Source organism: Pseudorca crassidens, chromosome 1 (genome assembly GCF_039906515.1).
Source record: "Pseudorca crassidens isolate mPseCra1 chromosome 1, mPseCra1.hap1, whole genome shotgun sequence".
NCBI classification, from domain to species: Eukaryota; Metazoa; Chordata; class Mammalia; order Artiodactyla; family Delphinidae; genus Pseudorca; species Pseudorca crassidens.
In genome coordinates, this window is record NC_090296.1 from 115249111 (window position 1) to 115264845 (window position 15735).

Genomic DNA, 15735 nt, shown 5'->3' on the forward strand with positions numbered 1-15735 from the left:
GAACGTGTTGTGTTGGTAATAACCAAACCAAACCAAACAAAATAACTAAGCGTTTTCCAGCCTAACAGCTAAGAAGGCAAACATCCTGAGTCTCAATGTTCCACGTCACTCAACATACACTGGAAAATCTTGGTTTGACTGCAGCAATTATATCACTACTGGGTAAATATTCAATTAGTTATAAGTTAATATCCAACAAAAAGTTCACAGTAAGATACTTTAGAAGTAAACAAGTGTGATATACCATTCTTACAGCACTGGACCTGCTGTAGGTACTCAATAAATACCTGACTGATTTTCTCACCTTTTCTGCATGCAACTTTCTTTGCTCGTGAGGAAGCGTCGCAGCCTTGTCTAGGGGGAAAATATATCTTAAGAAATTCATCTAATAGCACGGGACAATCTGGAATGCATGGATGTTCTAACACTAGAAGGTGGGAAATGGGTTTCACAGACACATTTATGGTGTAGTCATTATAGCTGTTAGGAAGTTTAAGTCTTCCAGATTTTCCAGATGAGAATGATGTGAGTAAATTGGTAGGGATCTTACTGATTCCATGTTAATGAGACACACTGAAAGAAACAGAGACAGGCAAAAGAAGGGAAAGTAAGAGGAAAAAGAATGAAGACAGAGGAAAATTTTCCCAAGGAAATTTTTACTACCAGAGGATGGCACAGTCCTCCAGTACCCAAGTTTCTCAGATGAGGCCAGAGCATGGAATGCAATCAGCAGTTACAAAGTAAAATCCTACTATATAAAATAGAGGAGCATCAATACGGGAATCTGTTAGACACAATGGATCCGATTACCTTTCATTTCTTTTAACTTTGAAAATAGTCTTTCAAAATTCTCCAAATCTCCTCCACCTGTAGTAAGACTGGCTAGTTCTTGAATATCCAGGTCTAACGTGGGATCTGAAATAAGGATTCGCCACACATTATTTATGTATGTGCTAAACACACAGAATCCTAAAGCAATCAATCTGGCTTTGATGAAAGTTACCACTGAGTGAGTGCCCACTGGGGACCAGCTGTACAGCTCACGGTGCTGCATCCTGCTTGGCTGGTAGTGGGCCCTCACAAATGAACAGTAACTCATTTTATCCGTAAAACACTGTAATGAGGCAAGGAATTCTGTTTCCACTTTTCTAGAGAAAACTAGAGCTCAGAGATCAAGTGACCTTGCTCAAGGTCACAGCTAATAAGTGTGACCTTGGATTCAGACTTACATGTTTCCAATTCTAAAGGTCATGCCCTGCGCTAAGGTCCACAGATTCAATAAATGCCTGAAATTTATACCATATTTTACTGGTCAACAAATATTTTCACATCTGTTATTGACAACCATAGAAGGTGGTCAGGACAGATACCACTGTTCACAATTTACACATGAAGCAAGCTGAGTTTAAAAATGAACTCATCTAAAATTACAGCCATTCAGAGGTAGAGCCAATTTAAATTCCTTTTTCTTACCACAAATCCTTTACTATTTCTACCTCGGCATGTGGCTTCTTTATCAAACTTAGTTTTTAATCAGAATTTTCACTCAGCCTCCATTCCAGGCCAGTCACCTCTAGGGTGTCTTCCCTGACCGTCCCAGCTCACAGGTCTCCTTCCTCAGGATTTGTCCCACACTTAGTGTTTACAGAGCTGTCTTGGCACTGGCATACACTACTCTGTATGCTAGCATCTGTCTACTGTTACTATAACAAATACTACAGTAAGAGAGAGAGTTTGCTTTGTCCCCACCACTGAGTGCGTTAACTTATATGATTCCATTTCATTTTTGCAACAGCGATGTGAGGAAAGATTTGTCACCCCTATTTTATAGAAGGGGAAACTAAGGCCCACAGATGCTAAATAACTTACTCAAGGTCATCTCACTACTAGTGGTAGAGCCATGATTTGAACCCAGTTGTCCAGGATTCCAAGCCCATGACTTTACCCATTACATTACATTACAAGGCCTGTCTCTGCATTTTTAGACTATAAGCTCCTTGAAGACAAGGATGATAACATAATTCTTTACATCTACTACAATGTCATACAGATAATTTGATGTTAAAGATGCATTTGGTTAATAAATTTGCTTTAGTTCAATGGGCATGCCATGGTGGCAGTTGGTATATAGGGCTAGAGATAAAAAAATTTGTGATTAATCTGTATACATGATACCTGAACTGTGGATGTGGACAGAATCACTTCATGCTTAAATACAGGTTTGGAAGAGGAGTTTAGATGGAACATTGAGGAATGGCGATATTTAAAGGCTGGGTAAAGGAGTGTAATCTTCCAAAGCAAGAGAAGGAATCATCAGAGAGGTAGGAAGAACATCAGGAGATGTGTTGGGTGAGTCAAGAGAAGATAATGTTTCAGAAAGGGGCTGATTCATAATACTGAATGCCGCCAAGAGGTCAAGATGAGGACTGGAGGACATCTATTCGATTGAGTGGCATGGAAGTCGTTGGTGAGCTGTTTTCATGGAAAATGGGAGCAAGAGCTAGATGGGAGTGAACTGAGGAATGGAAATAAGTAAAGAGAGGAGAGAGATGTGGGGTTGAGGAAGTGTTTTACTTTTGTTTGTTTGGTTTTGTCTTTTTAAAGAATTTTGAAATAATTGTAGTCTTACAAAAAAGTTGCAAAAATAGTACAGAGCCTTCCGATATGCCCTTCCCCCACCCTCCCTCAGTGTTAACATCTTATATAAACATGGTACAATTATAAACATCACAAAGTTAATAATAGAACAATGCTACTGACTAAACTACAGACTTCATTCAACCTTCATCAGTTTTTCCACTAATATCCTTTTTTCTGTTCCAGGATCCAATTCAGGATTCTACACAGAATTTAGTGGTCAAATCTCCTTAGTCTTCTCCAATTTGTGACAGTTCCTAAGTCCTGCCTTGTCTTTCATGATTTTGACACTTCTGAAGAGTACTGGCCAATTAGTTTGTATAATATCCCTCAATTTGGGTTTGTCTGATGTTTTCTTATTATTAGATTGAGGTTATGGACCTTTGGCAGGAACACCACAGAAGTGAGTGCCCTTTCAGTGCATCATATTGGAGGGAGATGATGTCAATATGTCCTGTTACTGGTGATGTAACCTTCATCACTTAAAGTGGTATCTGCCAGGTTTTTCCAGTATAAAGTTACTATTTTCCCCTTTGTAATAAATAACTTGGGAAAGATACCTTTTGACTATGGAAATGTCGTGTTTCTTCTTAAACTTTCATCTACTACTACATCTACTACTAAAACTACATCTACTACTAATTTCACCATTCATCAGTGGATCTTGCCTGTGACAACTATTACTGTGGTGTGTGGCTAAGGGTAATTTTCTATTTCCTTCATAATGTCTACATGTATTAATTGGAATTATTCTGTAACGAGGAGCAGCCTTTTCTTTTCCAGTTATGCATTTATTCAATTATTTATTTAAATTAGTATGGATTCATGGATACGTATTTTATTCTATGGGTTACAGCCCAATACTATGTTAATTTACTTTGCTGGTCAAATTGTTCCAGCTTTAGCCATTGGAAGCTCTTGCAGGTTGGTTCCTGTGCCCTTTCAACATGCCCCCATTCTTTTCTTGAGCACTTCCTTACTTTCTGGCACTATGATGCTCCACGTTCATCCTGCATTTTTCCTGCCCCAGCCCTGAATCAACCACTTCTCCAAGTAGCCCTGGTACCTTTTCTTGGAGAATAGTATTTAGAAACCAAGATCTAAGTACTAAATATGTCCACTGGTATTATTGTTGCTTCTAGGTCCTCCCAGTGGACAGAGCTAGGAAATATATATATGTATTTACACACGCATACACATATCTATATTTATTTCTCTACTGCTCTAACTATATTTTAAAACCCAAGAGTTCATACTGATACCTTCAATTCTAGTTCAGTACCAAAGGGTTCATCCAAGCCTTCCCCTTTCTTTATTTGTAACTTCTTTCTCTCACAGTGAGAAACCTAGCTCTCATTATCTATGCTATATTTTCTTATTCTTTCAACTGTAATATATATAAAATATATTACATATAAATATTCAGAATTTCGAACCCATACCCCTGTAAGAATCAAATTTATTAAATAGAGTGCAGGATTTCTGTTCATTTCTTTTTGGTTTTGGCCTCATGGTATCCAGTCAGAATACCATTTTCCCAAATTCTTTAAGTTAGTTATTTTCCCCACATCCTTCAGTGTGGTCAATGGTTTGTTTTCATGGCAGAGATTTTAGCAGGTTTAGAAGCTAATATGAAGGGTTCAACTGAGAGGATGAGGTTGAATAAACCAGAGTGAAATTATATACCAATTTTTCCTTCTTAATATGTTTCTATAACCAATCATTTAAGTTTTCTACATGGATTATCTTACAAACAGAAAAAAAAAAGTTTTTAAAACTTATTACTGCACATGGGCCCTCTGTGGCATAAAAAGAAGTAGTGACTTCAGTAGCTCCCTGACAAAAGAACGTTTATAGTTATTGTTAACTAAGCTCCTTGGCTTTCTGGCTTTTGGGCAGCAAACTGGATTCCAGTTTCAGCTCTAGGACCTTCTTGTTAGGTGCCCTTGGACAAGTTATTAAACTGCTCTGGGCCTCATCTTCATCTCTGTAAAATAACTTCTCTGCCAAACTTCATTACCAAATGAGAATGTGGACATAAAAGAATTTTAAAAAGATACGGGAGGGCTTATAAAGCTGTATTATTCTTGTTACCATCAATTCTGACGACTGTGAAATACTATGAAAAAACTGTGTAATATGGAGATATAAAGCTGTTTCACCACCTGGTTCTGTCTGTTCTAGCTAAGATGATCGTTATCACGATCCTGCTGACAGAATCAGCAGGACAATGGTGCCCACAATTTGTAATGTATTTACTCTCCCTCCTTTTTCTGACAGCCGTCCACAAGGCTAACATTCATGTGGGGTGTACTACCAACTTCCTTCCCTCGTCCTCATTTAAAGTCAGTTTCCCCTTGGATGATTTACACCCCAATACATGGGCTACTGCAAGTTCCACAGAGCTGTCACTTAGCAGCCAGAGAGGTGCTTACCCACGATGCTATCGACCTGAGTGTCTGTTGTATTAGAGGCACCACCTCGATGATCCAAGAGGGGTTCAGTCCTCTCTGCTGCTGGCAACTGGGGCTGCTGGTGAGGAAAATACACACAAGCAACAATTTAACAGGAGGTTGCTTCCGAACTAAATCCAAAAAGGCTCGCACTTCCACCCACTGGTTAGCTTTGGAGAAGCAGTAATAGGAGCAAGACACAAAGAGAGATGGAAGAAGGATCAAGGTCACATTAAACAAAAGGGTAAAAATTCACTAATTCAGCAGTGTTTCTCCTCAAGGAAAAATTTAAAAGTATTATGATTTTGCTATTGACTATTAAAACATACTGTTTGCTTTAAGATCATGTTTTATTCAAAATCTGAAAATGTATAAGATCCTATCACAAACAGCTCAGACTGAGGAAGAAGGTCCCAGAAAGACAATGTGGCACTACGTAATGTGTTCGTGGTTCCAACCTGCCAACCAAGGCAGACCTGGACCAAAGTCCTTGAGGACAGAGGGTTGAAATCAGCCTATTTAAGCTCATTAAGGGCAAGGACCTTGCCTCAGATTGTACAGGACACAGGAAGTACTTAAAAAGAACCACTAATTTTATTTTATATTTAAAGATTTGGGGGCAACTTTATGCCTTAAGGAACTCCTAGCACATTTTTAAAAGCACTCTAGCAAAAACACGTGGAACAGCCCAAATTGCAAACATCTTGAAAGCGCTTACTGCTTTAATGCTGAACTAGCCTGCTCTTAACAGCTAGCAGGCATAAAGAGGGCTGTTTTAGGTTCTCCTTTTATCTATTGATAATATTCTCTGCCACTTCTTAAATGGAAAGGAGAAAATGATGAATGGTGTAAAGATTCATAATGACGAGTAGAAATTAAAGCCAAAGAAGAGAAAACACCCAGGAAAAATCTCTACCTCTGAGTGGAAGGTCTCTGCTGATCCAGTGCTATGGTTTGCTCCAGCCAATGAGCTGAGAAGGTTAAAGCCTTGGTTCCTATCTGAAAAGAAAAAATACCATCACTGAAATTTTTAATTTACATTTAAAACTGTTAAAATGACTGTGATGATGAAATAATAGCCATTTCCTCATTATAAAAGTTCTAACTATAAAAAACAGTTGCTATCAATTACAAAACTGTAAATTCCAGATAACTTTAAATCACACAGTATTAGTCCAGGTCAAATATATGGCAGGGCCATTACAACAAACAAAAGGCCATTCAGTAGTTCTGTTTGCAAAGATGAACAGAACTGATGTTTTAATAGTTACTATGAACTAATACTTCAGTGTTTTAAACAATTAAAAAACATTCAAAAGAATCAATACCAAGGCATTATTATCAGGTGAAATGAACATTCACGCTTTCTTGAAATAAAGCTCTGTTTATGCAGTTAAGGTTCCCAATACTTCCGATATTTGTGTTTATAATGGAGGACAAATCTAGAGCAAAATATCAGAACCCAGTCCTGATCTGACAGCGTTCCCCAGAATCACCTGGACGCTTATTAAAATTACCCAGTATTCAAGGACCCAACTTCACACTGAGGCGGCATCTATGGAACAGAGGCCAAGGAATCTGAACTTTTAGCAAGTACTCCAGAGAGTCCTTAGGATCAGGAAAATTGGAAAAAAAAACAAAAACCAAACAACAACAAAAAAACACTGCCTGAGAGTAGAATGTGAAACCCACAATTCAAGAGTCTAGTGGTACAGAAGTCAAAGAACTGCTCTCTCAGGAAGACAACTTCTTCCCACCTTGCCTTTCCTCTCCCTATAGCTTCCCTGGACCCATTCTCATCTGTCTTCAAAACAACCTACAGACCTCCTAGGTCCTCTCCCTTGCCAGGTGAAACCTGTTGTCAGTCACACAAAGTATCACAGAAAGATAACCAGTTGCAGAAGATCACCTCTTCTTCCCTTTCACTTGGGGAGATTTGCCTTTTAAACTGGGAGGAAGTCCGACTGTGGCATGTGGGGTCTGGGCCTGCAGCTTTTCCCAGGCTGACCTCTCACCAGGTGGGCAGTCGCCTACTTACTGCACGCGGCTATCTACCAGAGTCAGCACCTGTGCTCTAAGGCTACAAAGGCGCTGGGCGGTACCAAGAACCTGCACATGTGCTCTAAGGCTACAAAGGCGCTGGGCGGTACCAAGAACCTGCTGCTGCCCTGCTGCTTTTCCTGCTCCACAACCAAAGGTGCACATGTACTCCTGGAGCCCCCTCTCACTCCTTCAGCCAACCTGTCCAGTCTGTGAGGAACTCTCCAGCCCCAATGCCTGGATGCACCCCATCCAAGAAGCAGGGGCTGTTCTATCAGGTAGGCCGTGGAGGCTCAGAAGCTGAGAGAAGCAGATCCATGTGATGTCCCACACTGATGGTTTCACAGAGCCTGGGGGTATTTATTCAAACATCAACATAATTCTTTCTTGTGGCCAATGTGCTATAGACTCTAAAGCAGTTGTATGCAGTTATACAATACTCAGGGATTTTACATGTCATGAGGATACATGAGAGCTCTTATAAAATACTTTAGGCTCTTTGTACAAAAGGCATTATTTGAGTAAGAGAGTACTGATGCAAGAGAGCCCTCACTTCTATTACTGGAAATAACTTGGACTGTGGGTAATTTTCAAATCAGTTCACAAATCTCTCTCCATATTCCAATTCCACGGCTTATGTTTTTCCTTTGTTGGGCATTACCTAAACTTGGCAGGCCAAACTGCAGTCCCTGAAGAATAATACAATGCAATGTCAGTTTAGACACGTTATTAGACCAAAATGGTCTATTTAAAATGCCTCATTATTTACAGTGGCTGCCTCCAAGAAGGGGATCTGGGATGGACAGGAGTGAGAGGGAGCTGAACTAGTAACCGTATACCATAAACCTTTGTGTACCTTTTGATTTTTGTTCCATAATCATGTGTTTGCTCCATATTCATGTGTTTGCCTATTTAAAGAGATTTTTAAACGTTTAATGATTAAATGCTATGTGTATTTTACCACAATAAAAAAAAAACTGAATGTCCCAATTCTAATAATGAATAAAATTATGGAAAAGTCTAAATAGTGGGAAGAAGACTGGGCTAGTGGTCAGAAAACCTGGATTCCACTCCTGGCTCTGCCCACCTTTATGACCTTGGACAAGTCAATCAATCTTTCTGTGCCTCAATCCTCTGATCTGTAAAAAGAAGAGGGTTGCTAGACATGGTTGTTAAGGTCCTTTCTGCTTTAGATATTTGTGATTTTATAAAGTAAAATGGCATTCTTTAGCTTGATAGTTAGCTCTGAATTAGGTATTTTAAATTATTTAATAGAAAAAAAAGAACCTTAAATTCCAGAATCCTTTTAAGGTCCACAGATGACTATGAGTTTATAATCAGGTTTCAGGCTAATGAAAGCTGGAAGAACTTTTGCTCAGTATTTTCTTATAAACAATGGAGAATTTAGTCAACTAATGTGAGTTCACTCTGTTCCACTGCTTATATATATTTTTTTTCCTCTGTTCCACTGCTTATATATATATTTTTTTAACATCTTTATTGGAGTATAGTTGCTTTACAATGGTGTGTTAGTTTCTGCTTTATAACAAAGTGAATCAGTTATACATATACATATATCCCCGTATCTCCTCCCTCTTGCGTCTCCCTCCCAACCCCACCCCTCTAGGTGGTCACAAAGCACCGAGCTGATCTCCCTGTGCTATGCGGCTGCTTCCCACTAGCTATCTATTTTACATTTGGTAGTGTATATATGTCCATGCCACTCTCTCACTTCGTCCCAGCTTACCCTTCCCCCTCCCCATGTCCTCAAGTCCATTCTCTACGTCTGCATCTTTATTCCTATCTTGCCCCTAGGTTCTTCATAACTTTTTTTTTTTAGATTCCTTATAAATGTGTTAGCATACGGTATTTATTTTTCTCTTTCTAACTTACTTCACTCTGTATGACAGACTCTACGTCCATTCACCTCACTACAAATAACTCAGTTTCGTTTCTTTTTATCGCTGAATAATAATATTCCATTGTATATATGTGCCACATCTTCTTTATCCATTCATCTGTCGATGGACACTTAGGTCGCTTCCATGTCCTGGCTATTGTAAATAGAGCTGCAATGAACACTGTGGTACATGACTCTTTTTGACCACTGCTTACATTTTAGGGAAGTTAGAGACACATAAATTTTCACAATTAGAAAAGCAATTCATTTTTGTTTATCCAAAGCAGATTGCTCGCACATTAATGTTGCTAAGAAAAACCTGGATGTTTTATACACCTACGGTTTTAAAGAAACTCTCCATTCTCCCTAGTTCAATGTTCAGCAAAATTCTGCCCATGTGCACCCACTGTAACACTATTGTTCTCATAGAAAAGAATTACCTGAATCTTTTCTTGTTTGCCAGATTTTTCTCCCCAGGATTCAGGGCATGGAAATGTCATCCCCATTAAGAAGGATTTATTCTTTTAGCAGATAGTTGTTGAAATTGGCTTTAGCATCTCTGGTTTTATTGATACCTCAAAATACTACACTAGGAAGGAATAAATTAATCTACCTACTCAGCTGATTCTTCTGGAACTTCAGAGCCACAGAAAGGAGAAGTTGTTAAGTGATGTAAAATAAGTTATTCTAGAAGGAATAGTAAGTATACTAAACTCTGGTCCTAAAAACACTAATTCAGTACCGGTCATTTGCATAAAATTCTTCCAGGAAGTGTCAGAAACAAAACCATAGCCTCTAGAATAAAGGTTAGCAATGGGAAATTCTCAAGCCTTGTGGAGGAGCTTTTATTTTATTTTTCAATAGGAAGTTTCAAGAAAACTTGAAATATATGAAATATTTGGTTATCTCTTTACAAATCTAAAGGCACACTTATTTATCTTCTGCTACAGAGGATTTATTATATTTTTTACAGAGTAAAGTATAACTCGAAGAGATTAGGTAACTTGTTCAAAGTCACATAGCTAGAACCTGAACGTGAAATCCAGAACTCTCTGATTCTAATTAATTTCCATTAAGCTCACAGGTATCATATAAAGAGCAAAGAGACATTCAATGCTTGATATACAAATACTGAATATGACAACACAAACTTGGATTAAGTGCAAAAAGATATCTTTTTATTCTATAGTTCTCTTTTGTCAGTAATCCTTCATTACTTCCCTGGTTTAGACTGATTTCAACTGAACTAAGATGAACAGCTGAGGACTTAATAATTAATCATATGCCACTTCAATGCCTCTCATTAATTTATCCCAGCCCAGCCCCCATAACTCCTGGAGGCACTGGTCACATAAAACTAGTGGCAGACAGGTGGTTAGGCCCCAGTGTCCCTTCACTGTCCCTCAAGTGTATGTAGACAAGGGTTTCTCAAATTCAGCACTACAGACATTTGAGTGTGTATGGGGACGAGGGGCAAGGGGGCGTCCTGTACATCCCCACCTATACTACCAAATGTCTATAGCACTGCCCATGTCCGCCGGGGAGAGGAGGGCAAAACTGCCTCCAATTGAGAACCACTGATATAGATCTAATTAGGACAGGAAATTTGGGGCTATAACGCTCGGGTTGTAAGTCATTTCTTGGAAGGATTTTTCAATGGAAAAATAATAAAAGCATTTAAGATTCTACCTTTACCTCCTGTCAGCATTACAAATATCCTCCTCTTACGCTGGGAAACTTCTCTAGATGATTTCAGCTCCCTCAGTGCCATTTGCCTTGTTGTCCTTACTGTGCTAGTATAAATACTTACCTTGAGTCTATCTGCCATCCTAAACTATATTATAAACTCCTTGCAGACAGAGACAGGAGCTAAGGGTTCTTCCACCTTCCTCAGCTCCCAGCACAGTGCTAAGTGTACAGGGGGGATGCTGAGATATCTGCTGACAGCCTGACATGACTGTCAGACAGAGACTGCAAGCATTAGAGAAGGTTGGAAAATAAGCATATATTTTATCTCACATTCCACTTCTGTTTGACAAATGGAAATGAAATGTTTTTAAAATCACAAAAGAATTAGAACCTATCTATTCTCTTTTACTAAACTACTGCTTGAAAAAGGTAAAACTTTAAAGTATATTATTAAAAACAGTGCTTCTTTAGGAAAATAGGATTAAGCACTAAATCTGGCTCCATCATTAGCTTTGGATTCAGAAAAGTGAACCTCTGCTCTCCCTCTGACACCTGGGACACGTGCTCACAAGTCAAGAACAGTCTCTGCCAATACTTGAACATATAATGAACTTTCTGGTGACCAGAAAGTAACCAGACTATGTTTTTTTGCCCTTTTTCCTGATTGTAAATGATATGTTCATTGTATAAAATTTGGAAAATAGAGAAGAGTATAAAGAAGAAAACGAAATCACCAAAGATGTCAATTAATACTTTGGTAAATGTCCTCCTATTCTTTTTTTCTGTGCATGCATACACACAAATTCTTAACAAACTGAATTAAACATCAGAATGAGTACTGTTTTTTACCAAAGTTGTAAAGGAAAGCTTTACATTAATTCCAATAATGGTTCCACTGTAAGTCCTATCTCCAGAGCCTGAAGCACCCTCTTGAAAATCCTCAAAGGAATGTTTACAATCAAGCCAAAAACCATTCAGAACCAAGTGTGGGGAATAATGAGAGTGAACGAAACAAAACTTTACCATGAAGAAAAAGATGACTTTTCTTATGTGGTTCATAACCAGCTCTAAAAATAATTCCAAAGAATGACTACCTAAAATGTTTTGCAAGGTGGCCACAGAGGGAGGCCTGCAGTGCCTTCGTGGTGACTAATGTGAAGTGATTCCCCACCATTTGTTTGCCTATGGACAATTTTGCGGGGGATTTTTTAAAAAACAAAGTCTCATTATTTTACCCATATATTTATTGCCTTCCATCTTCTCTAATTTCTCACAATTCCTCCTTCCCTTTCTGCTCTTACAACACACACTCCTCCAAATTATGCACTCTACCTAAAAATGAATATGTATCTTACTTATTTTATTTTTGACCACAACATTCACAGTAAGACAACTGACAGAGATTATTCAAATCATTTTTTCAGTTCCACAATATTAGGTGCTGGGATAAAAAAATGGGAACAACTCACTCTGTCTCAAGGAACTCAGTTCTGTAGAATGTAATGTTGATATAATTCTACTCTATCCTAGAGGTTAGGCAACTGGAGTCCAGAGACATGATGCCATTTTCCCAAAATCACCCAGGCAGGGGACTTCCTTGGTGGCACAGTGGTTAAGAATCCGCCTGCCAATGCACGGGACATGGGTTCGAGCCCTGGTCCGGGAAGATCCCACATGTCGCAGAGCAACTAAGCCCGTGCACCACAACTAGAGCCCGCATGCTGCATCTACTGAAGCCCACGCACCTAGAGACCTGTGCTCCGTGACAACAGAAGCCACGGTAATGAGAAGCCCGCATACCTCAATGAAGAGTAGCCCCTGTTTGCCACAACTAGAGAAAGCCTGCGCGCAGCAACGAAGACCCAATGCAGCCAATAAATAAATTTATTTAAAAAAAAAAAATCACCCAGGCAGAGACAGACCCCACTAGAACCTTCTTCATTAATCATTCTTCCGTTCACTAATTTGATGTTGTTTTATTTTCTGTGACATTAAATTCAAGTTTTTATTTAACCATCACTTTTGTTTTTTTACTCTCTTAAAAAAAAATTATATTAAAGGTAGTAGCCATCTACGTTCTCAGGCGAGTAGCCCAGGCATCAGGTAGCCAGATAGACCTTGTGTTTTGGTACTCAATTCTTGACAATGCTCTGTACATCAGTTGCAAAGGATTCCCTAAAATGAAATCTGGGATTTCTGCCATGGTTCTTTGTTACCAAGTACATACTGAGGAACATACATTAACAGATGATCAATTCTTTTCATTTATAATGGGAAGGCACAGAAAACTACCATAAGAAAGAATTGTTTCTACTATTAATTCCACTTAATCCTTACCCACCTGCATCACTGGATATTAAATATTATAATAGATAAACTGAAAGTAAATTGTCAGAGCTTTTGAAATCCAATCTCCACAATTACTGCTTACCACTTGGGGATCAATGTCACAACCCTGCAATATTTGATTAGTCTAATCACTCCTTCACTGATTAGAAACACTAAAAGACCACAGAATTTCCCTTCCTGGCCCTTCTCTCAGTGGTGGTATTTGTAAAAAATAAAACCAAAACCAACCAAACAAAAACCCACTGAACACCCAAGAGCCAACTAACCCCCGTGGTACTCACCAGTGCTCAGGTGACAAAGCCTGGGGTAGGGGGTGGCAGCTTGGGGGTAATGTTAAACTGACACTCTAAACAAGGAAACAAGGACACTGTGCATAATGCTACCTTCCTATGTGAAACAATGAGTGACAACTTCATCTCAAACAAAACAAGACATGTCATCAGACTTCTACTAATCAACTTCTTTTCCTTGATCTTAAAACCAAATCTGAGAGCCACGGAGGAGAGCGCAGCAGCAGGGGTGTGGAGTGCAAAGCAGAGATTCCCGCACAGAGGATCGGTACCGACCAGCACTCACCAGCCTGAGAGGATTGTCTGCTCACCAGCCGGAGCGGGCGGGGTCTGGGAGCTGAGGCTCCGGCTTCGGAGCTTAGATCCCAGGGAGAGGACTGGGGTTGGAGGCGTGAACACAGCCTGAAGGGGTTAGTGCACCATGGCTAGCCAGGAGGGGGTCCGGGAAAAGTCTAGAGCTGCCGAAGAGACAAGAGACTTTTTCTTGCCTCTTTGATTCCTCGAGGTGCTCGAGGAGAGCGGATTAAGAGCGCTGCTTAAAGGAGATAACAGAGACGGGCGCGAGTCGCGGCTATCAGCGCGGACCCCAGAGACGGGCATGGGACACTAAGGTTGCTGCTGCAGCCACCAAGAAGCCTGTGTGCAAGCACAGGTCACTAGCCACACCTCCCCTCCTGGGAGCCTGTGCAGCCCGCCACTGCCAGGGTCCCGTGATCCAGGAACAACTTCCCGGGGAGAACACACGGTGTGCCTCTGGCTGGCGCAACGTCATGCCGGCCTCTGCCGCCGCAGGCTCGCCTCGCACTCCGTACCCCTTCCTCCCCAGGCCTGAGTGAGCCAGAGCCCCCAACTCAGGGGCTCCTTTAACCCCGTCCTGTATGAGTGAAGAACAGATGCCCTCAGGCGACCTACACGCAGAGGCGGGGCCAACCCAAAGCTGAACCCCAGGAGCTGTGCGAACAAAGAAGACAAAGGGAAATCTCTCCCAGTAGCCTCAGAAGCAGCGGGTTAAAGCTCCACAATCAACTTGGTACCCTGCATCTGTGGAATACACGAATAGACAATGAATCATCCCAAACTGAGGAGGTGGACTTTGGGAGCAAGACAGATTATTTTTTCCTCTTTTCCCCTTTTTGTGAGTATGTATGTGCTTCTGTGTGAGATTTTGTCTGTATAGCTTTGCTTTCACCATTTGTCCTAGGGTTCTGTCCGTCCGTTTTTTGTTTTTACTTTAAAAAATTTGTTTCTTAATAATTATTTTTTATTTTAATACCTTTATTTTATTTTATCTTACTTTATTTTATTTTATCCTCTTTCTTTCTTTCTTTCTTTCTATTTTGTCTCCCTTTTATTCTGAGCCGTGTGGAGGACAGGCTCTTGGTGCTCCAGCCAGGTGTCAGGGCTGTGCCACTGAGGTGGGAGAGCCAACTTCAGGACACTGGTCCACAAGAGTCCTCCCAGCTCCACGTAATATCAAACGGCGAAAATCTCCCAGAGATCTCCATCTCAACACCAACACCCAGCTTCACTCAATGACCAGCAAGCTACAGTGCTGGATGCCCTATGCCAAACAACTAGCAAGACAGGAACACAACCCCATCCATTAGCAGAGAGGCTGCCTAAAATCATAATAAGGCCACAGACACCCAAAAACACACAGGCACTAGTCCCTTCCACCAGGAAACCTACACAACCCACTGAACCAACCGTAGCCACTGGGGACAGACACCAAAAACAACGGGAACTACGAACCTGCAGCCTGAGAAAAGGAGACCCCAAACACATTAAGATAAGCAAAATGAAAAGACAGAACAGCAGATGAAGGAGCAAGGAGCAAGCACCAGACCTAACAAATGAAGGGGAAATAGGCAGTCTACCTGAAAAAGAATTCAGAATAATGAGAGTAAGGCATGATCCAAAATCTTGGAAACAGAATAGAGAAAATGCAAGAAACATTTAACAAGGATCTAGAAGAACTAAAGAGGGAACAAGCAATGATGAACAACACAATAAATGAAAGTAAAAATACTCTAGAAGGGATCAATAGCAGAATAACTGAGGCAAAAGAACAGATAAGTGACCTGGAAGATAAGACAGTGGAAATAACTACTGCAGAGCAGAATAAAGAAAAAAGAATGAAAAGAACTGAGGACAGTCTCAGAGACGTCTGGGACAACATTAAACACACCAACATTTGAATCATAGGGGTCCCAGAAGAAGAAGAGAAAAAGAAAGGAACCGAGAAAATATTTGAAGAGATTATAGTTGAAAACTTCCCTAATATGGGAAAGGAAATAGTTAATCAAGTCCAGGAAGCACAGAGAGTCCCATACAGGATAAATCCAAGGAGAAACACGCCAAGACACATATTAATCAA

General features: G+C 40.2%; 1 protein-coding gene across 3 annotated transcripts in view; it reads right to left on the reverse strand.

The window, feature by feature from the left end:
• The window catches only part of AAGAB (alpha and gamma adaptin binding protein), an 86659-nt gene that overhangs the window by 2133 nt on the left and 68791 nt on the right, over positions 1-15735 (reverse strand). The window contains exons 6-9 of one of the 3 annotated variants that reach the window (XM_067751708.1): positions 6007-6089; positions 5073-5166; positions 811-915; positions 305-354 (exon numbers count right to left, since the gene is read on the reverse strand). In XM_067751708.1, the coding sequence (XP_067607809.1) occupies positions 305-354; positions 811-915; positions 5073-5166; positions 6007-6089 (332 nt within the window). Of the gene's footprint in view, positions 1-304; positions 355-810; positions 916-5072; positions 5170-6006; positions 6090-15735 lie in introns of all 3 variants that reach the window. The other 2 variants (XM_067751703.1, XM_067751713.1) reach the window with 2 other exon arrangements.